General features: G+C 55.4%; 1 protein-coding gene across 1 annotated transcript; it reads right to left on the reverse strand.

The window, feature by feature from the left end:
• Nucleotides 1-25299, reverse strand: P2RX3 (purinergic receptor P2X 3). Its single transcript, XM_090267524.1, is given in 13 exon segments — nucleotides 1-1025; nucleotides 1767-1844; nucleotides 2421-2486; nucleotides 2753-2846; nucleotides 14668-14720; nucleotides 14722-14805; nucleotides 15348-15489; nucleotides 16010-16087; nucleotides 16400-16493; nucleotides 17076-17139; nucleotides 17391-17462; nucleotides 17891-18026; nucleotides 24853-25299. Coding segments are annotated over 13 exon segments (1194 nt in total). The 5' UTR covers nucleotides 24972-25299; the 3' UTR covers nucleotides 1-911.
• Between the last annotated feature and the right edge of the window lie 846 nt (nucleotides 25300-26145).

Below are 26145 nucleotides of genomic sequence, written 5' to 3' on the forward strand. Positions count from 1 at the left end.
TCACCAGTATTATGAGGGCAGCTGGCCTCCAAGACCAGGGCCTCAGTCCGGGAATCACGGCCCGCCCTGGATGGCCAAATCCAGCTCCCGCAGTGACGGGCCCAGATGTGGGTGGGTATGTGTCGGGGTCCCAGAGAGAGCGTAAGGATGCCCAGCCCTGGTTTGGGGACACCGCTGCGGGGTGAGGAAGGGAAAGTCCCTGACAGTCATGCCTCCTGTTTCCTTCTGATTTGGGGACCCACCTGAGTCAAAGAAAGAGACCCCACACTACTCTCTCACTGGTCTCCCCTGAAATGGGGCCCGAGTTCCTGGGGCCAGCGCGGGGCTTACTCTTTATTAAGCTGAACCTAATCGTGGTCAGGGTGGAGGAGGCTGGAGCAGCAGCGGCGGACACCCCTGGAAGTTCATCCTTCTCTTGTGGGGTGTGAGCGATGGAGTTAGTCAGACCTGGGTTCAAATCCCAGCTCTCTTGCTGCCTGGCTGTGTGGCTTTGAGCAAATGACTCATTCTCTCTGAGTTTCAGTTTATCTTTGAGATGGGGAACCTAATATCTACCTCATAGGATTATTCTAAGGATTAAATGAGATAACTTGTGTGAAGTGCCTGGCACTTGGTAGGCCCGCGTGGCCACTTGTTATTACTATTATTATTTCTACTCTTCAGAAGGGGGAAGACCTGGGTACTGCTGCCCAGGGGGGTCCTGGGAAGCAGACAGGGATGAGGCAAGGGGTGAACATGAGACTGAGGTCTCAGCAGGGGGCACTAGGAGGTCCAGACACGGTCTGGGATGTGGCCCCCTGAGGTGAGCTGCGGAAATGAGAGTCCCTCTCTCCCACCCCCCCTTGCCTGGTGGGGTCTCCTGTTGGGAGGCCTGGAGCCCAGTGCTGAGCGTGGGGCCCTGGGCTGAGGCCCTAGTGGCCGATGGAGTAGGCGCCCGAGTCTGTGGACTGCTTCTCCTCCGTGGTCTGGTCGCTGGGGTACACTGGGTTGGCCGAGGCAGTGACCTTCAGCGTCGTCTCGTTCACCTGCAGGAAGAAGGCTGGTGTGGTTCTTCTCTGGCTGTGGGCAGGGGTCTCCACTGGACGGAATCCACATGGGGCTTGCAGCCTTGTTTTTAGGGGAGCTACACAAGTCTGTGTGACCCCAAGACTCCATCCCTGCTACTCAAGAGCAAACAGAAACCAGAGCCGACCCATAGCAGGATTTGTCCTGCCCAGAAATGGAGCCCTGGCTGGTGTGACTCAGTGGATTGAGCACCAGCCTGAGAACCAAATGTCGCCAGTTCGATTCCCAGTCAGGGCACATGCGTGGGTTGTGGGCCAGGTCCCCAGTTGGGGGTGTGCTAGAGGCAACCACACATTGATGTTTCTCTCCCTCTCTTTCTTCCTCCCTTCCCCTCTCTCTAAAAATAAATAAATAAAATCTTTAGCAAAAAATAAAATAATATCCAAAAGTATCACAGTTTGTAAATTCATTGTTTGTTAAAATAGCTAATTTCTCCCTAGCTCACAGAGATTTGAGTATATATCAAAATATTAAAACAAAACAGAAAGAAATGGGGAGGGGACAATGAGTGGCTGGGAACGGTGACAGCAACGTCCCCAGAACCCCCATGGTCCTTAGAGTCCACTTTTGCCCAAACCCTCTCTTGTCTGGACCCCCATGAACTTTCCTTCAGAAGCCGCCGGAAGGTGAGCCACTTAGTGTCCCTGGGGTCCCATGCCCCTCCCTACCTTGTCCCGCTGCCTCTGGCGGGCCCCACTCACCTCCTCAAACTTCTTGGCTTTGTACTGGTCGGCCCCCTGGAGGAAGTTGAGCAGGATGATGTCACAGAGCACAGTCCCCTGGAGGAGGAGGAGAGGCAAGGCCGGCCCTGAGCTGCCTGGACAGTGGTCAGGACTGGCCTGGGGCACACGGCAGGTCAGGGATAGGGAGAGTCCTCCAGAGACACCTGCCTGAGGTTTCCTCTTAGGAAAAACATCCAGGGGCTTTGTGGAATGTTTTCATGACCCACCTCCTCCGCGCCTGGGGTGACCCCGAGTGAAATGCAGGGAGAGGACTTGGTGGAAGAAGCAGTGGGACTGAGTGGGGTGGAAGTCCCTGGGAGTGGAGCTCTGTCCTTGTCAAGGCTCTTCAAGTTTCCTCCCCCACCTTCACGACGAGGAAGAGGAGGGGCAGGCTGCTGCGGAGGCAGTGAGCTTTCCATGGCCGGAGACGTTCATGCAAGGGCCCACCGAGCAATGAGGTGGTGGAGGAGACTGAAGCCCCCTGGCCGGAGGCTGGGCTTTTCATTCTAGGCTGAAGCGGGACTTACCTGGGTCACCACCCTGGCTTACCTGGATCTGTTCCCCTCCCACCCCTGCCAGCTGGGGCCCCACCCCGCCTAGCTGCCTGGCAGAGCCTGCAGGGACTGAACTCACCACTCCCACGGAGGTGAAGGCTGCCACGGAGCTGATGATGGTGGGGATGATGTTGAACTTGCCAGCCTGTATGCACAAAGACCAGGGCGAGTGGGCAGAGTCCAGCAGGGCAGGGGTGAGGCCAGAGGCTGAACTTGGACTCCCAGCCAGAGGGAATGAGGAGCAGCAGGCCCCACCCCTTCATGGTGCAGGTGCGGAGACTGGAGGTGTGACCAGCTGATAGTCTCAGAGCTGGTCAGCGGCTGGACCCTGCCCCTGAAGGAGCCTCCCGTGGGCCCGGGGTCGGTCTGGGTTTTCCCCCTTCCCCCCAGCTGCCCGGCCCACCGACTCACATTGCCGTACACCAGCACATCGAAGCGGATGCCGAAAGCCTTCAGGAGCGTGCGGTACTCGCTGCCATTCTCCAGCTTATAGTACTTGGCAAACCTGGAGGTCAGAGGCAATGCTGAGTCCCATGGTGCACTCCTGCCTGAATCTGTAGGGTCCTCTGGAGCCTACGACCGTTGCTTGTCCCACAACCCTCACGGATGGTTTGATGGGACACCTGCTACCATCCCCCGGTGCGGTTAGCTGGCCCCCTGCACAGGCATCACCTTGGGAGCTTGCTAAAAGGCAGACTTCCCAGCGCCACCCTGACCGCGTGGACCAGCATCCCTGTGAGTGGAGCCCAGGACTCTGCCTTTTAAATAAGTTCCTTCAGTAATTCTGATGTGTGTGGAAGTTTGAGCAGTCTGGACTCTGTGCTTCCTCAGTTCTGTCTGTTTGGGTCGCCCCTGGCCCAGGCTCCCTGCAGGGGCTCCCCTCTCCACAGGCTTCTCAGCCTGTTTGGGTTCAAAGCCCGGCTCTGCCACGTACAAACTACATCATCCCAAGAAGCAAAGGCTTGGAGGAGAGGGGCTAACGCATCTTCATGCACACGGTCAGTTATGATCTGGGGCGAGGCAGCAGAGAGCGAGCATTGCCGGTCAAGGCAACGTGGTCTAAATTCAAGTGGCGCCAGCAGGAGAGGAGGATGGACTCCAGGAAGGAAGGTGTGTCTAGAATGATAAGAAGGTCCAAGAACATGACTCTCCAAGGAGATTTTAAATGAATAGGCAGAAGCAGCATCTGGAACAGGTGGGAGGCTCCAGGAAGCCCTCACCCTGGCTTTTGGTTGGCCTGAGGCTAAGGGTGGAGCCGCCCCATCTCCACACCCACCTTGGACAGAGCACCAAGAATATGCAAATCTCTTACTGTGTATAAGCAGCTCAGTGAGTCTCAGGGAGAAGACACTGGTGACTGATGAGGAGACCGATGGGAAGTAACTGGCCGGAGCTGGGACTCTGATCCACACCCATAGCTCCTGAGTCCCTGCTTTTAACCCTGGGCCGTCCTGCCTCTGAGGACCTGGTGGCACTAAGGACCCAGGAAGCCTGGTGCCAGACCCCAGAGCCCTTCTGTGTTCTGTGCTCTGCCGCCACCCCTGGGGAGTTCAGGCCTGGAGGGAGGAGTCACCCTTGTCTGAGATGTGGCAACGGATGCCCGTGGGCACTGGGCAGGGGCGGAGGGCGGGCCGCGGGGCAGAGGCTGGGCTGCGTTGTCCCCAAAGTCTGTGTTCCTGGCCATAGGCTGCAGCCGGGAAAAGAGCTCCGACATGGCCCAGGAGAACAGAAAGTCGGCATGCTGGGCGCTGCCTTCCACAGCGAGGGCTGGCTAAATTTATCTTGAGAAGGAATGTGAAGGGAACAGGGAGAAAAACCAAAGCGGACTTGGGCCTTCTCCAGCTCCTGCCTTCCAAGAGGCAGTAAGCCTGATAAGATCATTACCTCACCCACCACCCACCCTCAGGGGAGGCTTGGCAGGGCCTGGCTTTCTGTCGGATGGGAGGGAGAGGGAACCTTGAGATGGGGGGGGGGGGGGGAGGAGACAGGCTGCAGACAGAAGGACCCGGCAGTGCACTCCAGGGTGGTCGGAGTGGGTCACAGAATGTGGCTCAACCCTGTGGCAGAGACGGGCTTGGTAACCACTGGGTCTGGGTTACCTTCCCTCTTGGCACACAGCTGGACTATGTTTCCCAGGCCCCTGGAGTCTAGCTGGGGCCCATGACTAGTTTCTGCCCATGGAACGTGGAGGGACGTGTGGTCTGTGACCTCTGGGCTGAGGGGTGTCAGAGCAGTGAACCTTCTTCATCCTCCTTTTCCTCATGGCCAGGCGAGTGCTCAGGCCATAGGGGCAACTGAGTCAATAGGTGGCAGGAGCCCAGACCCCTGAAGACTACGTGGAGCACCCCACCCCCACTGACCTACAGTGCACTGGGCTGGGGACCTTTGTGCTAACCACCGCGATGGGGGCTGTTTGTTACAGCAGCTAACAATATTTACCCTGTTACAAACTCCTGTAATTTCATAGCCAGGAAGCCTGAGTTAAAGAATGAATTAAAATTTGAGAGTAATTCAAGATGAAGGAGAGAGAGAGAGAGAGAGAGAGAGAGAGAGAGAGTCCAGTGATGCTATACTCCAAGCGATAAACCCTCTGAGAAAGTTCTAGAAGACCTAAGTGTGGTCCTACAGCTGACTTTAACTAGCTTTTGACCTCATGCAGGTCACTCAACTTCTCTGAGCTTTTTATCTCAACCGAGACGAGAGAGTGAGGAGGACCAGATGAGAGTGTCCAGACATAGGAATTAAAGCAGGATATAGTAAGTGCTTTAAGCGTGTCTCTGTTCTTTCTTATCGTAAGATCAAGAGAGAGTGAACTGATAATATCTTCATTTTCCTTAACCGTCACACCTCCTGCCTCCTGGAGATAAGAGAATTAGCAGCAACAACAGACAGCTTATACCGAGTGCTGACTATGGGCCGGCACTGCGCTAAGTGCTTTCACGCGTAGTAACTCATTTAATACCGCAACCCCAGGGAGCTCAGCACTCCCGTACAGGTACAGGCGAGTGAGCAGGATCAGAGAGGTTCAGCGACTCCTCTAAGGTCACAAAGCCAACGGTCAAGCGAGCGAAGCTGGGAGTCACCCTCAGGCAGTCCAGCTGGACAGCCCAGATTCAGCCAGCATTTCCGAGGGCCCTTTTTTGTTGCCTGATTTCCGTTAGGACCTGGCTCACTTCCCTCGGTCCTCTACCATCTGCTGGTGGCCTCGCCATCCGGAGTCATTGCTGGGAGCAGAACAGGAGAGGGAGGAGCACCATGAAGTGTCAAGGGAAGGACTCCCGAACTCCTCCTCTGAGAAGAGGGAAGGCTGAGCTACACCTGTCCCGGCCCCGATTTCACCCCAAATGCTCTGATTCCCGCCTCTCCAGCTTTGGTTTCTCCATTGGGAGATGGGCTTGGTGACAATGACGCCACCACTCCACATCTTGCCTTGACTTGTGAGGCCCCTCCCAGCCGGGCCCGGTCCACCCTCCTGGCCTCCTTGGCAGACGCCCTCACTGCCTTGCCCCTGGAGCTGCTTTCCTGGGTCTGCGCGCATTCCCCAGATGTAGACTTCTGGGCGGCCCCTGCTCATGCTGCGCCCCTCCTCCCCTCTTCCACCCCGCAAACTCCTGCTTACCCGTCGGGGCCCACTCAGGGACTCCTCGTTCCTTCAAGATTTAACAGACGTATGCTGGCCACTGGGCTAGGCACTGCTGATACAGGGGCAAGCTCGGCTCCCGTGAGAGAGAGAAGTATTAACCCAACCATCCCATAAGTAGCTGCCATTGGACTTCAGGGCTGGGAAGGAGAGGAGCGCTGTTCTGAGAGTACAGCTAAGGAAGACACTTGACAGGATGGTGGGCCAAGGAAGCCTTCCTGTGAAGTAGCACCAAAGCCGAGGCTTTAGGGTGGACAGTTAAAAGTAAGGCAGCCAGAGGCGGGGGCCACAAGCCCTCTCAGGGGAAGGGCAGGGCGCTTCTGTGGAAGCAGAGAATGCCCTGCGCCATGGTCCTGGGAGGGCGGAGATATGTGGAAGTGGGGGTGTCTGGTCGGCCTCACCCTGGCTGGCAGGCCCATGCGGGAGTGTCTCTCCCCAGTTCCACGTGCACTGATTTCACACTTGCAGCTTGAAACTGACCATGGTCGAGCATTCACACCACAGAAATCAGCAAACACTGCAGACCCGGGTTTTGTTTTCTTTTCTCCCAGAGGGCGGGCCCGTTTCCCAGCACTGAGGCTGTGAAATCCCTCTGGGTCACGGCTTTTCTCTCTCCTGGGGTCCGGGTGTCTCCTACGGTCCCCACTACAACAGACGACAGTTGATCATCTGGACTTTTCACTGCAAACCAGCTCCCACTGCCTCTTGCTGCCGAGGTGCCAGGGCAGTCAATGCTTGCCGGAGGAATAACAGTTTTCAGAGATTGCCACACCTCCCAGGTTGAGTATAGTGATGTTGGCTTCCAGGTTTCCTCCCTCGGACTCCGGCTCCTCCAGGTGTGCCCCGTTCTTCAGGTGGAGCTAGTCTAGAGTGGTAACGACAGCTGTTTCTCTCCCAAACAGAAAACATCTGGCTCTGGCAGCTGGCTGCGTGGGAAAGTAGATGCTATTGGTTCCCACCGTGGGGACCCAGCCCCGTGCAGGGGAAGTGGGGAAAAAGCAGGGACAGTTGCACGTGGAGCCCTTACTCCTGCTAAGTTCTGCGCTGGAGGCTTCCACACCCGTTGTTCCATTTGGGCCCCTCAGCAACTCAGGGTGGGGAGCTGGTGGCGCAGGGCTTTGAAATGGGCCAGTTCTGGGCTTCCATTCTGGTTTTGCCACTTGAATTCCTTATAATAAACTGAGGCAAATTACTTCACCTCTCCGCACCTCAGTTTCCCCAAACGTGAAAGGGAGATGATGGCAGTAACTGCTGAGCGGATTTGGTGTGCGGCTAAATGAGCAGGCTGAGCACAGTCAGGGCGCAGAGCCTGGAATATATTACCTCTCGATCATCAGGCAACACAGTCAGGTCTGCCAGGCTGGAGGAAGCATGGCTGGGATCTGAACGGGGCTACCCGAACCCCAAGCCTCTGCCCACCCACCGCTGCTTCCCTGAGGAGGAGCGAGGAAGGAGTGTGCGTCCTTGTGGTCTCAGGGGGCAGGGAGCTGGTGAAGCGGGAGCCTGTGGAAACACCTGAACAGGTGTGACTGTGATCACGCCGGAACCATCAGAGGGAGAACAGAGCCCAACACCTGCAGGTGCCACGTGGGGAAGGAGGGGAGCGGGGAGCCTGGGGAGTGGTGGGGCTGCTGGGGCTGGGAGGGTCACCTGAGCCCAGGCACTTGAGGGGAGGGGTGATTCCAATGTGCTGGCTACTCTCCACTGAGCTGCAGGCTGACTCCTCTGGCTTCTGGGGGGTTTGGTCAATGGGAGGAACCAGACGGGGACCAGAGCAGCAGAGGAGTGGCTGGGTGTTTATTCTGCCCACTGCTCCCTGCCTCCCCGCAGTGCCTGGGGTTGTGTCTCCTGTCAGGGACCCAGCTCTCAGCCAGGCTCCCATTCTTCCTGCTGGCTATGGGACTAGTGGGAGGCGGGCAGTAATGACGTCCCACTTGGTTAGGCCCAGTGACTCAGCTTCCAGGTGTGTGCCTGTCTTCCCTTGGGAGAGAGCTTCTCGCCAGGCCCCTCACTGGGACGCCTGTTCAGTGACCTGACAGGACACCCCCAACACGGGACCGAATTGAAAGATTCTCAGGCCTGATGGTGCCGAGACACTTTCGAGTGTGGGGGAGCGGGTGTGTGGGGGTGCGTGCGTGCTGCCAGAGCAGCAATAGATACAGCGTAAGTACAAACGTCAACGAGCGTCATAAATCGTTTGTCAGAGGTGCCTCCACCGGGCAGCCTTGAAGTTCCTTCCCGTGCGGCCGTCTGGTCTATAAATAACAGCCCCTGCCTCAGCAGCCTGCCTTCCAAAGCCCCTCCTGCAGAAACCCGCCTGCATGGACTCAGACTCTTAGAGCCTGAAGGGGTCTTAGAGGTTATCACCCTGAACCAGCCCACTTTACGGAGGAGGAAACTGAGGCCTGCGGACGGGACGAGACTTCCTCAAAATCACACTGAGCCCTTGTATCAAGTCCTGAACCACAACCCGCAGGTGCCCTGACCCCCCGCCTGGGCCCTCTCTGCTTTGTGTCTGCTTCATCTGAATCACTCTTAAACTGTCCCAGCACAACATATATATTTTGGTATCAACATTTGTTATTTGGGTTCAAATTTATCATTTGCACTGAATTAAAACTTCCTTGGTCACGGGAACGGGTCTTGTTCACCTCGGTATTGGAAGAGATCTTCACAGCCCTTCTTACAGCAGGCACAAGAGGTTTCCTGCCACTGCCTGATTACCTCCAGTGACAGGGAACTCACTACCTGGAGGAGCGGCCCAATTTCAGCTTTGGGTAGCTCCCACCATTAGAAATGCTTCCCCATGTCGAGCTGACATTTGCAGCAGGCGGCAGCCCTGAGTGTTTGCTGAGTGGAGAAGGGTTTTTATCGCCGTGTACAAATCCCTTGGAAACGCTCAGACATCTGTTTAGAAACGATCCCACAGAGTGGTGGAAATTCCCCCCTAAAGCAGGGACACGAAACTGTCACAGCAGCAGGGAAAACAGCAACATGCTTGAGGGATTTGGGTTGGACTTGTAAGGGAAAACTTGGGCCTGGAATTTGGGTTTCTCGGTGAAGGAGGTGGTGTTCTCAGCAACGCTTTCTGCCTGGTGGGAAATCATTCTGCCAGCCGAAATATACTTTTACAGTTGATTTTATACTGATAGGAAAATATTGCCTGGCAGACTCATTGCATGGGACTGGGCAGCATCCCCGAACAAGCCGGGACTCCTTGCATTACTGAAGGGCCCCAAGCCATATTTATTTACTTATATTCTAGGAATCTAATCAATCTCGAAGACAGACATTTCAAAAATGGTTTGCTCTCGATCCTTTTTTAAAAAATGTATGACTACTAATTCATCTTTAATGAGTCAGGGAAAGACCAGTAGAAGCCGAGCTAGAAGATGTACCCGAGGGCCAGGTTACTAGCTGTCTACTTTGGGGGGTAAGCTTTATCGCCTCAGTTTCCTCATTTGTATAGTGGGGGGAACCACACGGGTCCTATCAGGGTGCTGCGGTTGTGGGCACAGGCTCCGGGCCAGATGGCCAGGGGTTGGGTTTCTAGCAGTGTTTGCTGTGTGGCCTTGGGCACACAGAGGAAGCCTCTGGGCTTCCACGTTCAGCTATAACATTCTCCTCTCTTCTCTGGATGAGATCGACCACCCAGAAGGAGCACTTGCTACATCCCTGGCTCGCGGGTAAGTGCTCAGTGAGGGTTAGCCGATATCTTCTACCAGGAATGTGGGCTGTTGTGAGGATTCATACAAATGATCCAGGGCTGTATAAATTCAGGATGGTTCTCACGGCCTCTCCCACCGTGCAGAATTCAAGCAGACAGGCCCCCATGAGAGAGGGCCGCTGAGTGCTTCTGTGGTGAGGATGGAAACGGCTGCTTTTAACACCTATCCTATGGCGCTTGGATGGAGAAACACCCAGATGGCGGAAAGGCTGAGCAAAGCCAAGGGCGCACTTCGATTCCGTCTCTGTCAATGGGCCTAAGATCTCGCTGATCTGCGCGTTTCCGCGTGGAAGCGGCTTAGCTGCCAAATCTCAGAGCCTCGCGAAAACTGCTGTGGGTACATTTCCAACGCGGAGCGCTCACCACAGACACCTACAGCACGCGGAACACTGAGCAGCTGAACAGTGTTTCCTGTCCCAGACAGCGAGGGAGGAAATCCAAAACCGGGTTGCCTTTTAGGAGCAAGGCTGTCTTAGGAGCTCTCAGGAGTAATCAGAATCAGACATTGCTAAGTGCACTGTTTTGCATCTCTCTCATCACCCCAGCAGTTACGGCTGGGTTTATCTCCTAGATCTGCCTCTGTGTGTATGTATGTATTCATTGTGCAAGTAATGCAATGGTGGGAGGTTTGCTTGAAGCAATGGCCATAGATGAGGTCCTCTAAATCAGGCTGTGCAATCTTGGGCAAGTCTCAAAATCTGGTGGGCAGTGAGCTGTCAATCCTGTCAAAATAGGTGTGAAAGGGCTCTAGGAGTTCTTAACCTGAGATCCAGGGATAGGCTTTACAAGGTCTTCAAAGTCTCAAAATTTTACACCACCTAAATATAAATGCAGAGGAGGAAACTGACCACACTGTCTGGGATGTTAATTTCCTGCAAGGGAGCAGACGGAAGTGAAGGGAGTTTCCATGCCATTACTCTTTGTCTGTCTGTTTTTCTTGGAGTCATCCCTCTGAGGAGGTACTTATATCTTATTTATGGAAATAAAGGATCCTTTAAAAAAAGAAATTGCCTGCAACATTTGCTCATGGCTGTGAATACGTGCATTTTTCTCGGGCAACCCATGGTGCATACTTTCTAGGGGGAGGGTACGGCAGAGTTGGAGACCTCCAGAAGTTAATGAAAATCTGTGATTTAAAGAATGAAAGTTGCTAGGGCTGGTGCTGGACGCCAATGCTCCCCACTTCCTTCCTCACCCTGCTCGGGGCGGTCTCAACCCAAGCCTGGCTTCTGGCTGCTGATGGGGCCGACTGTCCCTTCTCTGTCTCTGGGCTCCTGCCCTTGCCCCTTCAGACCTGCGCAGCCACCAGGGTCCGGTTACTGGCCCCAGGCACTGCACAATCCTTTTTCGTATCCTCACACCCTGCCCACGCTTCAGAAACAGTCCCTTTATTAAACTCTCCTCAAATCACCCAATTTGCATGTGCCATCTGTTTCCTGCTGGGACCCTGACTGATGCAGTATTTTTAATTTGTCTTTTGTACCCTCTCTGCCTAGACACGCACGCACCCCGCATCTATTCACCGACATGCTCACGCACACACACTCGCCTGCTCCCAGTGCAGACACACAGTCACTCACAGACACACCCCCACACTCACACTCACCCACAAGCACACCCCTTCCCTTGCAAAGTCACCCTCACAACAGGGTCTGCTTCCAGAACTGGGCAAGGCAGTGCTCTGGTTAAAATCCTGCCCTGGGGAACTGAGGGCCCACCAGGGAGGCAGGAACCCTGCCTCTGGGGTGCCTTTGCCTGCGCACCATCGACCTGGCGACTCTGGCCAGCTCTAATTTTTAGGAATGCTGCCCTCTGTCCCATGACTAGTCCAGACAAATACATCAACTGCACACTCTCGAGGTACTTGGATAGATGCGGCATAAAAATACCACGTCTGAAGGGGGAAAAAAAAATGTTAAAGCGGCCCCTGGAGTCATTAGCCATGCAGAATAGACTTAGAAGTAAAATAAAATCGTTCCACCAAACTTTAGGTAGGTAGGGACAGACAGAAACCTTCGGATCACACAGACAGATTAGTTTAGATGGATGCCACCAGGTACTTTGGGTGGGGGTTGAAGGGAGACATTTTGGCTCAATACAAGGTCATCTTTGCAATAATTGGAGGCCATGCGATGATGGACAGGCCATTTGGTGAAGTGGCCCCTCGTCCAGGGCTATGTTGCAGAGAGATGGATGCAGAAGTTGGGAGCAAATGACCTCTAAGGCTACTCTAGGATGCACATCATTCCGCCTTTGAAGTTTCCACTTCCTCATCTGTAGAATGACGGCCTCTGTCTAGGTGTCTCCAAGGAATCTTTAACAACGATAGATTCTCTAAATCTCTGATTCTGCAGGCAAAGAGCCTGGAAAAATGGTGCGTGTGTATGGGGCGGGCAGGGTGGAAAGGGGCTGCAGAAGTAATTAGTGATGGAAATGCAAATCTCTAGCTGCCTCTGGATGTCTGAGTTTGCATATTAAAACAAGGCTGAATCTTCGCTGGATGATTCCACTCCCTCCAGAGCAAAAGCCAGCAAACAGTAGGACGTTGAAAAACCCTGGCCTCTGTTGGAGAGGCAAATGGATTTGTTCGGGAGACAAAAGGTCAGGCTACGCACTGGGCCTCCTGCAGCTGCTAGCTGGTTAGCTTCCCTGGACCTCAGATTCTTCGTTGGGGAGCAAAGTCTCAAGCCCATAGACATGTTTATCTGAGGCTTAACCAGGGTCAATGTCCCCAGCCTTTCCTGGTTGGGATAGACACAATCCGAGAAAACATATCTGCACCCAGGCTCCTATGCTCACTGCCTCTGTGGCCTTGGAAAACTTTTAAGTCTGCAAGCCTCCATTTTCTCCCATATGAAGTGGGGAGATGGTAGCACCTCCCTTGCAGGGTTGGGGGTGGGGCGGGGCTGGGGATGGAGAACAATGAACCAAAGCACCCAAGACACTTTGCGCTAGGGGCACGCAGGATCGTGCCCTCTAGCAAGGAGCTTGTGGGGCACTCAGGAGCAGCATACATTGCACCCAGCACCGGCACTGCCCTGTGGCCCACACTGCTGCCCCTTCTCTCTCATCCCAGGATTCATAAAGGTGGCTCACGTAGGCTCTTAGCTTAGCCTCGGGTGTCTGTGGGCTGGGAGTAGCTCGAAGGCAGCTGAAGGTGGGTGGGTAGACATCCAGGAAGGGAGTTCAGGGAGTCTGGGCAGAGCCCCTGGCTTGCCAAGGCCACCAGATACTCCCCCATGCCAGTGCTACTCCTCTGTAAATTCTTTTAAACCACAAGGATCAAATTGGGCAGCTTTGTCCCCTCATATTCTGGCCTGGAGATCTTTGGTGAGGGGGTCAGTACGTGGGGCCCACACCTCTCAGATGGTTTCCTTAGGCCCCCGGGGAGGTATGCTCACAGGCTCCTCAGAGCCCCCCTGATCTCTCTCCCCAAAGACAACCGTACTCAGGAGCAGGTCCGCCTCATGTACTGCTGTGCCTAGGCGAGACACGCATGTGTGCACCATGACGCCCTAAATTGGAGACAAAGAACTCCAAACCAATTCTTCTTTAAATGAAAGGCATTGTTCTAAAACTGCATGACACCGCTAGCTGGGGTCTTCCTAATAGTTATATTTTCATAAGCTTTCCTGCCAAGTAAGTGATTTGGAGGGCTGAAGAATTCCCAATGGTCAGAGGGAAGTTATGAAGATGAAAACTTGCATTTTAGATGATGAGAATTTTATTAATACGTTACTATTTTAAGCCACCATACACAATCCTTTGTATTGATTTCAGTGTGATGTACCCGACTGAATAAATATGCCAATTTCTGCCAGGGAGCCAAACAGTATTTTTAAACTACTTTAAAATATGTGTTGTTTCCCATGATTTTTTAAAGTTTGGAGTTGATTATGAAAGCACTTCCAATTTAAAAAAAAAATCTTCCCAGAGATTATACATGCATATTTTAAACTATTAAACATAAAGCTTAATGGGGTGGATAATTACTTTTTCAAGCTATAAAGAAAGGTTTAAAAAAGGTATAGAAAGGTTCCTCAGGTATGTCACTATATTGGAAAATACCACTACAACAAAGAAAATTTGACTAACAATTCTTTAAACATGTAACTGAAATATATTCTTACATGGATGTTTTTCCTGATCACTGTCTATTTAGCCAATTAGCCTGTTTAGTATATAACACTGTGTCCTTAGGGCTCTGCCAGAAATGTCAGGATCTTCAAAAATTAAGGGAAAAACAGAACAGAGAGCTTAAGTTTTTCAGGCATTGGCTGATAGGGTCCTCAAGATAATAATGACCCTATCGTCCTTTCGTGGGTGGGAAATTAGGAGGGGAGAAGGGCAAGGGTTTGCTTAAGGGCTTTCAGCTGGTTCCAAGCAGCTCAACCTGGGTTCTTCTCTTTCCTTTTCTTCAAAGTGGGAGCGGGGAGTTGGGGGGGCTCCCGTGTTTCTCAAGGCCATTGGGGACATCAGATGCTATTAAAGACTGGTTTGAGTTCTACAATAGTTTGGAAAGGCACTGAAGAACTAATGACTATTGTTATTTGTGACCCCAATGAAATTTCCCGGTTCTGGACAGAAATACGACATTCCCATTTTGCAAGGCGATACCAGCCATTGGCCTCGCTTTCGGCGCTAGAACCCTTAGAAACTGCGGGAGCAGAAGAAGAAATGGGCTGCCTGGGAGTGACTTAGGCACATCACAGCCTTAGAGCCAGAGCGAAAATGAGCTCAGAATCCCAGAACCCAACATTTCAAGAGAGCTAGCTCGGCCATCTGGCCCCGCTGCCAAGGAAGGGGAGCAGGAACCCTTGGCGGGCCCCTCTCTGCGGGGGCGCCATCATCGCCCCGGACGGCCAGTCCGTCTCCCAGAACGCGGGACCTTTTCTTCCCAATACACATTGTAGTTCTTTAGAACAGCCCTTGCCTCCTTCCCCCGTGCGCCAGGGTTACCTGAAGTTGTAGCCTGGGGAGACGCTGCTCTTCTCAGAGACGCCGTCGAGTCGGGGTGAACGAGTACTTGGGGATGCACTGGTCCCAGGCCCTGTCCAGGTCGCACACCCAGCCGATCTTAATGCCCAGAACTCCGCCCTGGAGAAAGGGGCCAGGTCTGAGCGCTGCCCCCCCCCCCCAAATCCCTGTCCTTGTCCGGGGGCGGGGTGGGGGGGGGAGTGACCGAGAGACGTGTGATTTCTTTGCATTTTCTTGGTCGGGAGGAAGAAAAGGGGTTTGTCGGCCAATGTCGCCTAGTATAGAAGTTCTGTAGCTCAGGTTGCGAGTCCCCGAGCCTCGGGGTTCGCTTACGACGGCTTCTTCAGTCCCTTACACACAGTGCGGGAGAAAGTGGCCAGAGACCCACTTTGCAGAGCTCCGAGGCCTCTCTGTCCGCAGGTGACGTGTGAGGACGGGAATGGGAAACGGGGCTTGGAGAGGGAGCGGTGGAACGGGCGAGGGGGGCGAGACCGCTCCCGGCAGGTGCGCGGGCGGAGAGGGCTCCGGGGCCGAGCCAGTGGCCGGCCTGGGATGCTCCCACCAGGGGGCGCTGTCTCCCCGCCGCGCGCTGCCCCCCCCCCCCCCCCCCACTGCCCGCCAAAGGGTCGCCAAGCCCCGTGGAAGAGGGTCTAGGTCCTCACCGTGCTGGCCAGTTTGGCAAAATCCTGCCCCGCAAACTTGACCACATCCCCCACACGCAAGATGGGGCAGAAGGGGGCTCTGTCAGGGTGGAAGCGGCAGCTCTTTATGTCGGCGGCGGTCAAATTGGGAAGCAGGTTTCCCCTGGGGTGGGGGTGGGGGGGCGGGGAAGAAGAAAAGAGAGAGGCGAGGCCCAGAATTAAAGTGGAGACCGACCTGCACAGGCTTTCTCCAGCCTTCCGGGGCCCCAGGGTCCCTCCACGTCCAGGCGGGGGATCTGAGACCCAAACTCTCGGACACCTGTTGTCCCCCTCGCCTCTGTCCCTACATCATCCCTGCAGGTCCTACCACCCTCTGTCCCGTATCGGGGTCCTGAGCATTCATGTCGAATGTCCCCCAGCTCCCAGGCTGGGGTTCCTGGAGGGGCGGCTGGCAGAGAAACGGACCCCAGGGTCCACCTCATCCTCTGTGGTCAGGGCTGGCTGGAGGGCGGGAACAGGAACCCCAGGGAGACCGGGAGAGCGTGGGCAGAGCCGTGTGAACGGGCATCTGCTGTCCTCTGAAAACGGGGGGGGGGGGGGGGGGGGAGAGGGGCAGCTGGGGGGGGGAGCGGGGCCGCGGGGACTGGGTGCTCTGACTCTTGGCTTTGGGGACGAGGACTCACTTCTCAAAGTTGAAGAGGGGGAACCGGATGCTGTTCTTGATGAAAATAGTGAAGTTCTCAGCTTCCATCATGACAGGCCTGCGGGTGAGAACGAGAGGAAGGGGAACAGGGGAGCTGTCACCCCGGGGGGGGGGCCACCCTTCCTGGCGGGCATGTCCCAATGGGCGTGTGGTCATGGCCTCTCGGGGTCTGAAGGTCAGAGGGTCAGAGGGACAGGACGGTGGCAGGTGAAATGAACTGGGGAAGATGCTGTCCTGAGACCACTTCCTGCCCCACGTGGCCACCCCTGCGGGGTGCCCACAAGACCCCCTGCAGCAGAGATGCACAGCTGCACACAGCGGCGAAGGAGAGCTGGGGCGGGGCCTGCTCCCCTCCGGCTCCGGGCCTCACATTTCCACAGTGTCCACCTCGGTGGGGCACCAGCCCTGGATCTCGCAGGTCCGGAGCGCAGAACTGTAATTCACGCAGCGGCCAGTGAGGATCCCTGCGAGGGAGGGGACACAGCGCTGTTTGCCTGTCTGGCCCTTGGCCCAGTCCTCCCCCCACTCCACCCCTCCTCATGAGAGAGGCCCCCAAAACAGACACACATGCAGGGATCCTGCAAGTGGAGGGAAAGGACAGGCCGGGCAAGGGGGGTCCCCTGGTGGTCCATTAGCCCTGCAGAGCTCTGCCCTCTCCTCCCCGGCTGTAGGCCAAGCCAAAGGGAGGTGATAGTCTTCCTCTTACAGGGTCCCCATGTGTCCCAATCACGGCATGCTCTTTCTTGCCTCGGAGCCTTTGCTGCCTCTGTTCCTTTTGCTTAGAATGTTCCGTTTAAAGTCCCTCTATCCTGGCAAATCCTACCCATCTTTCAGGGCCCATCTCAAATGTCACTGCCTCTAAGAAGCCATTTGGGACCAGTCTCTCTCCCTCCCGTGGCTCCCACAGTACCTCCTTGACATCACTTGCCACCTCATAGCACTTCTGTCTGTCACCCCCATCCCTGCACTGGGAACTCCTCAGGGGGGGGGGGGGGTCCCAATACCACTTTGGGGCTGTAAGGGGGTGGGGAAGGGGCTCCACTCACCCCCACCTGGGAAGCGCTCAGGCCTGCACTGGCTGTCTGATACACAGCGGTACTTGTCCTCGCTCTGCGGGGAGACAGGTCCACAGGTGGGTGAGCCCCTTGGCACCCACTGCCTCCCCACAGCTGGTGGACCTTGGAGGGTGGAGGTCGGTCCCAGACACCGCTCCAAGCCTGGACTCACACCCCTACCCCCCACACCCACGCCCCTCCCTGCCACCACCCCCTCTCCAACGTTCTCCTCCTTGATCTGCTTCAGCCATTTAACGTCCCTCCCTCCTGCCTGCCCTTCTTCCCTCCCTCCCTCCCCTCTCTCACCTCTGGGCAGAATCCTTGCATCTGGTTTTCAGTAACAATCATCTTGGTGATGATGACAAAGACAGAAGTGCCCTTGGGAGAAGAATGGAGAGGAAAAAAAATGTGACATTGCCAGTTTGTGAGGCAGGGACAACTTTATCCCCACTCTACAAATGAGGAAACTGAGGCCTTGTTTAAGATATTGGGCCAAGGTTACAGGGCTCATCAAGGGCAGACCTGGGATCCAACGCAGGCTTTCCCAACTACCCACCTGGCCCCTCATGCTCCCTCTGTGTCGTCCTTGATTACAGGATAATTCGTTGCAGAAGGAGAGAAGATGCTGCCTCATGCGGCACTCAGGAGGCCACCCCCCACCCCCACCCCCGCCCCCAGCTGCTGGGGAAAGGAGCTCTGGATCACTGATGTCACAGGTTCTGGTTTGGGAATCCCATTGGCACTCACCCCTGCAACCTGCCCAGGGTCTGGGCAGGTACACAGTGACCTAGCATAGGGGGCCGTACCTGGGGTGGAGTCACATAATCAGACACATCCATGACTCTGTTGGCATAGCGTCCAAAGCCCTTCACCTTGGTTACCACGGAGGACTCAATGGCTGTGTCCCGCACCTGGTACGCCTTCTCGTGCAAGAAAACCCACCTGGGCAGGAGAGCGGGGATGGAGAGCAAGAAAGAAGGGTGTGGGTCCATCAGACAGAGGCTAGGAGGGGTTGCTTTTCTGCGGGGAGGCCCCTGCTGGGGGTATGGGACTTCACAGTGAGCCCTAGATTGGATTAGACTACTGTCTCCACCCCCCCCCCCATTTCTTGCTTAAGGAGCACTTTTAGACTTTTACCAATTGTCCCCCCACCCCCATGAAATTTTAATACTATACACACCAGCTTATGTATTGTATGTATATTTGTGCTTGGCACAAAAAAGAGTGAGATTCTTTTATTCTTCAGGAATGTTCACCCCTTGCAGGCGCTATCGTCCTACTGAGAATGCATCATCATTCCTGCTGATGAGGCCACCTCTCTGGCAGGAATCCAGAGACAGAATGGGCAGGGGATCCTAGGTCTGACTGTGCGTCTCAGGCCTTGCTCACGGCTGTATCCTAAGTGCCTGCACATAGTAGGTGTTCAATAAACAAGTCAATGAAGATGCTTGGGAACTGTACACGTGGCAGAGTTCCCATCTGTGCGAGCATTGGGTGAGAAGGATGGAGGAGGAAGGGAGGGGCAGCGGCTGAGCCTTTACCTGGCAGGTGGATGGAGTTGAGCCGGGAGGGAGGAGCCTCTAATCTTATTTCTTGGATTGTGCTGCCACCTAGTGGACATTTACCTGTACTAGCTCCTTCCTGCTGCTCCCAGCCATTATGGGACCATTGGGATCAGGGAGGGACCCTTCCCTACTTCCACCCGCATCTGTCTCCCCAGACTCTTGCAGCCTTCCCAGGCAGTAAGAAGGGCCTGCAGACAACTCTTCCCTCTGCGTTTCTGTGAGGTGCCCGGTAGAAGTCCCCCATCACAGCCCTCACGCTCAAGCCATGTGGCCTCACTACCATGCTTCCAGCAGGCAGCGCAGTCCCATTCGTCCCAGACAGCGCACCGGGAGGCGGATGCTCTTACTGTGCCCGTTGTACTGAAAACCTCATCAAATGTGCTTGGAAAATGCTGCACCCTCTCCCTTTCGCAGAAACGCTGGTGACGTCTTGTGGAATCCAGGGGCGTGCTTCTGGGAACGCTGGGTTGGGGCCCTGTTCTGCGTGCTGACCAGGGTGGACGAGGTTGGGGAAGGAAATGGAGACCGTGGAGGGCAGAGAAGACCAAGCTGGAGGCTGGGAAGCTGCTGAGGGCAACATGTGGGCTGGCCGAGGACTTTACAAGGAGGAGGTTAGGACTTCAAGCTCAGGAGCTTTCATGGGCTGAGGGCGGTGGAGAGCGCCACAGGCCCTGCAGGGCTCAAGAAGAAGCCTGATGCCCGCCTGTCAAGGGGAGGTCAGATGGGGTAACCTTATGGGGTCCCCCCCCGATGTTGGAAGATGCTGAGGGAAGCAGCCTCTGGACTATGCTGGGGGTCACTCATGGGTGGGAAGGGCACCTGCCCATCGTGTTCATTTGAACACGGGCTGACATTTGCCAATGGCTACTTGCTCATTTTTCGGTGAGAGGATTCAGAGCTACCCCATACCAGGGCCTCCCTGGTGCATGGATGCTGCATGCTTTCGAGTGGGAGAGGAAGGGCGGAGTCCCAGCCAGCGCTGGCAGATGGCTCCCAACCTGGCACCTGTTTTATTGTCTTGGCCTTACCGCAGGCCACCTTCCGATTAATGCCCCGTTATGAGCTCTTTGCGTGCTTGTAAAATGCTCTCATGAACACCACGGCTCTGTGGAAGTCCAAGGAGCTGTGAGCTGTACTTCCTTAGCACTTTTCTTTCCTTATTTCTTTTGGAAGAGAAGAGAGGGTTCATCAAGGTCTTGCTATGAAGCGTGGCTCCCACTGAAATCTCACCCACTATCTTATGTCCCAGCCCAAGAGAAGGGAGCATCCCTGAAACAGAAATCTACCCAAAGGAGCATTCTTAGCTCACAGCCTGGGGCCCTGTGGAGCGGAGGCAGGGAGGTCTCGGGCCCCAGCTCTGCTCCCAGCTGAGAGAGGCGTTGTCACTACTGTGCACTCCCCTGAGTGGTGTCACAGCCTCAACACGCCCTCCGGAACGGCAGTGAGCCTGGCTACAGGTTGGAGACAGCTCTGAGCATTGACCTAATGAAATGGTTTCCTGAGCCCCCACCCCCACCTTTAAAGTCTCGGAACATTGGCTGATGAGAAGCAGAGCTTAGGTTCTTATTACCGTATAGTCAACATGGCACGCCAAGTGCTGTACGTGTGAAGGATTCATCAGCTTCTCACCACAGCCCAGCGACCCAGCTTTGTTATTATTGTTGCATCACAAATAAAGGGACGGAAGCAGAGTGGGTGCTGACTGCAAGCTGGTGTGTGGGTTGCATCCCAGGCCGACTGCTCACAACGTCCTCACTGCAGGGTCTCCAGCTGTAGCCCAGGTCAGGGCTGGCCAGAGCCGGCCCCTGGAACTGGATCCTGGTCTGTGTCCTGCTGGGCCCTGCCTGTCACCAGGAAAAGCACCTCCTAGCTTAGGAACCTCTCAGGAGGAAGGGCCGAGGGCTCTGAGGAGCAATGAACCAACCCCTCTCCTCCTCCTCCTCCTTTTCCTCCTTCTTCGGGGATCCTTCTCATGCCTGGTGGGGAGGACAGGCCACATCAGAATTCTCTCTCTGAGTTCAATAACAAGCGGAAGAATTTAGTGGCCCTGCGGGGCTTGAGGACGTCACCGGAGCAGCTCGACCCAAGGGGATGCTTCATTTCCAGCACGGAGGGGCTGAGTCTGTCTCCAGAGGCCAGGGCTCAGGCCATGGGGCAGGACCGAGCCATCAATTCTTGGCATTGACTCTGCTGCTCTGACTTATTTTTTCCTCATGTTGCTGGTTTATTATTTATAGAGCGGAAGGCGGGTGGCAGCGCCTTGGCAGGTGGGATGTGCAGGAAGGAGCCCCGAGCAGTGTCCCCGCACCCACCTGCCTAACCCCAGGGAGTCAGGGAGGAGGCCGGGGCGTGGGTATGAGGAGGGTGTGTGTTGTGTGTGCCGGGAGGACAGGGGTCTCTTAGGGAGGTGTGAGCTGGGCAGAGGGAAAGGGGGTGCCTATGCGATGATGACAGTGACCATCCATTACCGAGTCACCCGACTCAGGCAAGGCACCGACGTGTTATTCCGCCTCGTCATCACTCGCTGGGAGAGGCGTCCCTAAACCCGTTTTCTAGACCCAGTGATGGAGACTTAGAGACATGAAATGACCCGTGCAGGCCCTCAGACTCGCTGGTTGGTGTCCGCGTGAGGCTCCTAACCAGGTGCTCCACGTCCCACGGTCTCCCCGTCATGGGGCTGCAGTGAGGGGTGAGGAGAGGCAAGGAGAAACCACCCCTCTCCCTAAACCTGTCCGGTGGGGTGCCAGCAGGTCTTCCCACTGCACTGTCCCCTCGCGTGCTGGTGCCTCAGGGTGCTACCCTGGGCTGAGAGGAGAGGATGAGGCGCCGAGAAGGCTGCATTCCAGCCCTTTCCTGTAAACGAGAGCAGCTCCCCGTTTTAACATTTCTGTGTATTGTGCACATGGCGAGAGTGTGGGTCCGGCCTCGCAGCGGGTGGAACAGGACAGGGAGAGCGGGGCTGCGACGGGGTCAGAGGCACCGCCTGCCACCACAGGTCCTTCCAGTGGACAGAGCATCAAAGGGCCAGGACTGCTCGCCCCACTAGTCTGACGAAAACAACCTAAGGGCATGGGCCCGCCAGCGTTCCCAGGGACTCAAGCCCCAGGGATCTTCTTCTATTTCCTCCTCAGGTCCTCATAGGATCCAGGAAAGACACTGGCTCTTAGGAAGTCCCAGCCCACAGAGGAGACTGTATTACCGCCTGGGCCCCGGAAAGACCATGGGAGAAACATCGAGTAAGTCCTGGTCTCTCTGTGCACCCGGGGTGAAGTGGTAGCAACCCCAGACGAGCAGATGAGGCTAGAGGCGGGGGACTTGGTGTGTTGCTGTGAGGCCATGAGAGAAATGGTTGGCTCACATCACACGTGTCCTAAGTAAGGCTGTGCGTCTGGTCTACCCGAGAGGCATACTGTGGAAGAGACTCGAGCATTAGTTACACGTCAACATCACAGCATTAAAAGTCCTTCCAAATTCTGTTGAGCACAAGCCACAGTATTTTCTCTCCGCAGGATTGCCCACCTGTTAGCCATTTTTACTGCATCCATCCCTACCTATTCCAGGCCCCTGGCGTGGCAGCCAGACTGGTGTTCCCAACGCAGATCTGATCATGTCTGTCTGTCTCTCTCAATCTCTCTCTCTTTCTGGGTCCATCTCTCCCAATCACATACACACACACACACACACACACACACACACACACACACACATTTCAGTGGCTTCCCATCCATTCCTCTTCTGTAAAAAGGAAAGATCTGAGGTGTCTGAGGTCCGGCGTCCACCTGGGATCTTGCGTCCATCCTACGCAACCCTTCCCTTGCTCCCTCTGCTCCAGCCATAGACACCTCCTTTTCTTCTCCCCGTCAGCCAGGCTCTTTCCCTTTGCAGAGCTGGGTTTCTCTGCCTTGAACTCTCTCCCTTCCCTGCGTTGCTCCTATTCGCCCTTCAGGTCTTGGCTTAAATGCCACATCTGCAGAAAACGCTCCTTAGTTCCCTGACCAGGTCAAATATCTCCATACTAGCTGTTCTTCTAGCCCTGTGTGCCTCTTCTTTGAACCCTGAACCCCAGTTGAAATTTCACATTTGTTTGCAGCGATTATTTGACTAACGTCATCGCTTGCACTGTCTGCTCCACGAAGGTGAGGACCGGTCCGCCCTTGCCCACTGTTCTACCCTCAGTGCGCAATGCCTGGTATGAAGAGACACTCAATCGCTTTTTGCTAAATGAATGACAATGGATTCAGGAAGTCCTAATGGCGCATGGGCTCACGTGCAGAGACGGGGCTCCGGCCGGCTGGGGGCTGGGCTGTGGAGTGCACTGATGTAAATGGAAGGAGCTGCTCCGGGGGGAGCTGTCAGGCTGGAAGATGGATGGCGCTGGATACCAAGACGCCATCTCCTGCTGCCTCCAGCGGGCCCGGCTCCAGCACCGAGGGCCGGAGCATCAGACCGGAGTATGATGAGGGACAGACAAGGGCAGCGGGGTGCTGAGCAGGCTGGTCCAGGAGCCAGCTGTCTGTCCCTATCCTCACCCATCTCCTGCCTGCAGCCAGCAGAGCCAGGCCCGGCCGCGAATGTGCTGAGGCAGCTTTTGGCACTCACCTGCACCGACGTACCACCTTGTGGCTCTGTATAAACAATCATGGCATCACACGTGCGCGGGAACGTGAACTTTTAGGGACCAGCTTTGAGCCAGGCTCCAGACATGCGGATGTGAAACATTTGCAAACATATCGCAAAACCGCAAACTTGGGAGGGAACTTCAAGGCCCTTCAATCCCGCCCCAAAGCACGGGTCCCTTTCCTAACGCCCCCACCAGCAGCACGGGACGTACAGCCCGGTCTGCAACATCTACATGACCAAAGCTTTACTGGCCCTCACCACGCACGCGGAGCCGAGATCCCTTCGTCCACGCACGCCCTCACGCACTGTTGCGACCTTCAGGCAAGGAGGCCCCCCCACCCCTGCACGCACACAGAATGCCTCCCTCAACTTGATTGAATTAACTCATGACAGCCATCAGTGCCTTGCCGTCTGACACTCACAGACCCATTGTCTCAAAGAGGAGCATGAACGGGAGACCTGCACGCCAGGAAAGAAAACCCTCACGGTTGTGGCCTGTAGTTCCTGGTGCCCACCAGTGTGTGCAAAGGACCACGAGGGGGACAGAACCTGTGTTTCTTCCCCGACCTTTGTGTGTTCTGTGGCCCTTGGTGCATGCATGTCTTGGTGTGTATGTGTGCGTGTATGGGTATGCATGTGGGTGTGTGTGTTTCTGTGTGTGAGTATGCATGTCTGTGTCTGTGTATGTCTGTGTGTATGTGAGCGTGTACGCCTGTGTATGTGAGTGGGGAATGCCTCAAAGAGGTGGGGGCCAAGGCAGGTATTTGGATCTCGCTGGCTCTTAAGCATCTGCCAAGATGGGTTATATGGTATAAAGTCAGGTAGAAGCAGGGAAATGATGCTTTCTGACAAAGGGGAGTATTTCTGGCTTTGCAAGGAGGGACCCTACACCATGTCCAGAAGAGCCACTTTTCTCAACGACCCTTTCTTTGGGTGTTATTGGTATCTGTGTTTCTCCCTCCCTCCCAAGGAAAAGATCTCCCTGTTTTGTCGATCCTCCAAGAGCAAGGGCTTCCCCCCTTTCCACATTCTCTCCACCCCGTGCCAGCAGGGGATCCCTCATTCTAAAGTGGGTCTAGTGCTCTCCCTCCCTCCCCCCAGCTGCTCTCCTTCCCACCTGCAATCAGCCTGTCACCATCTCCCTTGTTCCAGTGCCTTCCGTCCCCTTTGGTCCGCCTTGTTTTTTTGAGACCCCGAAGAGTTGACTGAGGTGAATGGAAAGATGTGTGCTTGGGGGTCTGTCTGTTCTCAGGTTGGGGTGGGGATGAGAGAGGGAGAAGGGAGATTGTCCCCTGGGACCTGTCCTGGTGGAGGGTAGATCCGGGGCAAGGACTCTCCTCGGGGTGTGTGCCTAGAGACCACGTTTCAACCATGGAGGATTTACTGGGAAAAAGAACTCATCTTGGGACCAGATCGCTGATGGGAGTGGCAGAGGCCAGTTCTCAGGGCACAATGCCACCAAGGAGACTGTTTCCCCAAGAGAGGAGAAACTTAGGAAGCCGGACAGCAATACGGAGGGGAGAAGGGAGTCAGGATGCCGGGCAGCCCTCCCCTTCCTGGGACTTGAAGGGCCACAGACTCACCCCACGAAGTAGGAGATGATCAGAAGCTGAACTGCCCTGTTGATGATCCCAATGGTCCAGCTCTTCACAACCACGGACTTGGTGGTCTCGTAGGTGAAAAAATCTGACATGCAGTTCATGCTGAAAGAGGGCTCAGGGGCTGCTCAGAGGGACCCAAGGGTGGCCTCAGGAGGGAGAGGTCCGCAGAGAGGCGGACAGGGATCAAGGAGGCCTGGAGGGGGCAGCTTAGAGGGGCTTGTGGAATGGGGAGCCTGTTCCTTTAAGTCAGGCAACCCTAGCCCAGTGCCCAGGCTCTCTCTGCTCTTGACACTCTGGGCTGCCAAGAGTCCAAGGCCAGGGCGGGGGACCCCTTTTTGTTCGTCTCCACCCCGCTCCCCAGTGATGTCACGGCAGGGGTGGGGTCTCCAATCCCAGGCTCCTGATTGCCTGGGATCCAGCTGGTGAGGGCCCTCTGGGACTCATGTTTTATCTGCACTCCGTCTACCGTTCCTGCTCTGTTCCCTTATGCTGCATCTTCATCCAGCTCACCAGCTGCTTCATGCTCTCCTAAAAGCCCCTCACGATCGCCCCACCCCCCAGCCACCTAACAGCCTGTCTGATCTGAGTACCCCCTTCACTCCCGTCTTTCTAAAGCCACTCAGATCTGCAGCCATCCCCGCCCTTCCCAGGTTGCTTCGGAGAGAGTGGGTGAGGCGAGGGATCTCCAACGGTCCTCTTGGGTCTCCCGGGAGGGGGCGAGTGAAGAGTCCCAGTTCATATTTCTAACTCAAGCTGGCGGCGGCTGAAGCTCTACCTGTAGCATCACATTATTATATTGTTCTGTTCTGTTTTCGTTTTACTGCCAGTTTACTTCTCTGAATAATTTGTTAGATGGTATGCTCCTGAAAGGCTGGTGCGATTTTCATCCTGTTCACTAGTTTTCTCAGATCCCGGAACTCTGTTGGAGCGCCACACGTATTTATTGAATCCAGCTGAGCAGATCGTGCGAGCGCCGCAAAGGCCGTCGTCGCCCAGAGGTCAGAGCCGGGAGTTCAGGAGGCAACAGTGCCCGCCAGCTGCCTCTCGTCCCACGGCCGAGTAAGCACGCTGGTGTAGCTGTTTTAAGTCAGATGGCCGGAGAAATCTTGAGTTTAAATATTCTGTCCCCATGTCTTCGTATAGACACGTTATCGGTCATTCTGGATGTAGAGTCATGGTGCTTAAGACAAAAGAGACACAACAAGGACACCAGCCTGTGAAACCAAGCACGCCGTTGTCCGGGGACAGCCAACTGACCTGGAGTCTGCACGATCC

This window comes from Furipterus horrens, unplaced genomic scaffold (genome assembly GCF_987537825.1).
Source record: "Furipterus horrens unplaced genomic scaffold, mFurHor1.1.pri manual_scaffold_2, whole genome shotgun sequence".
In the NCBI taxonomy this organism is placed as follows: Eukaryota; Metazoa; Chordata; class Mammalia; order Chiroptera; family Furipteridae; genus Furipterus; species Furipterus horrens.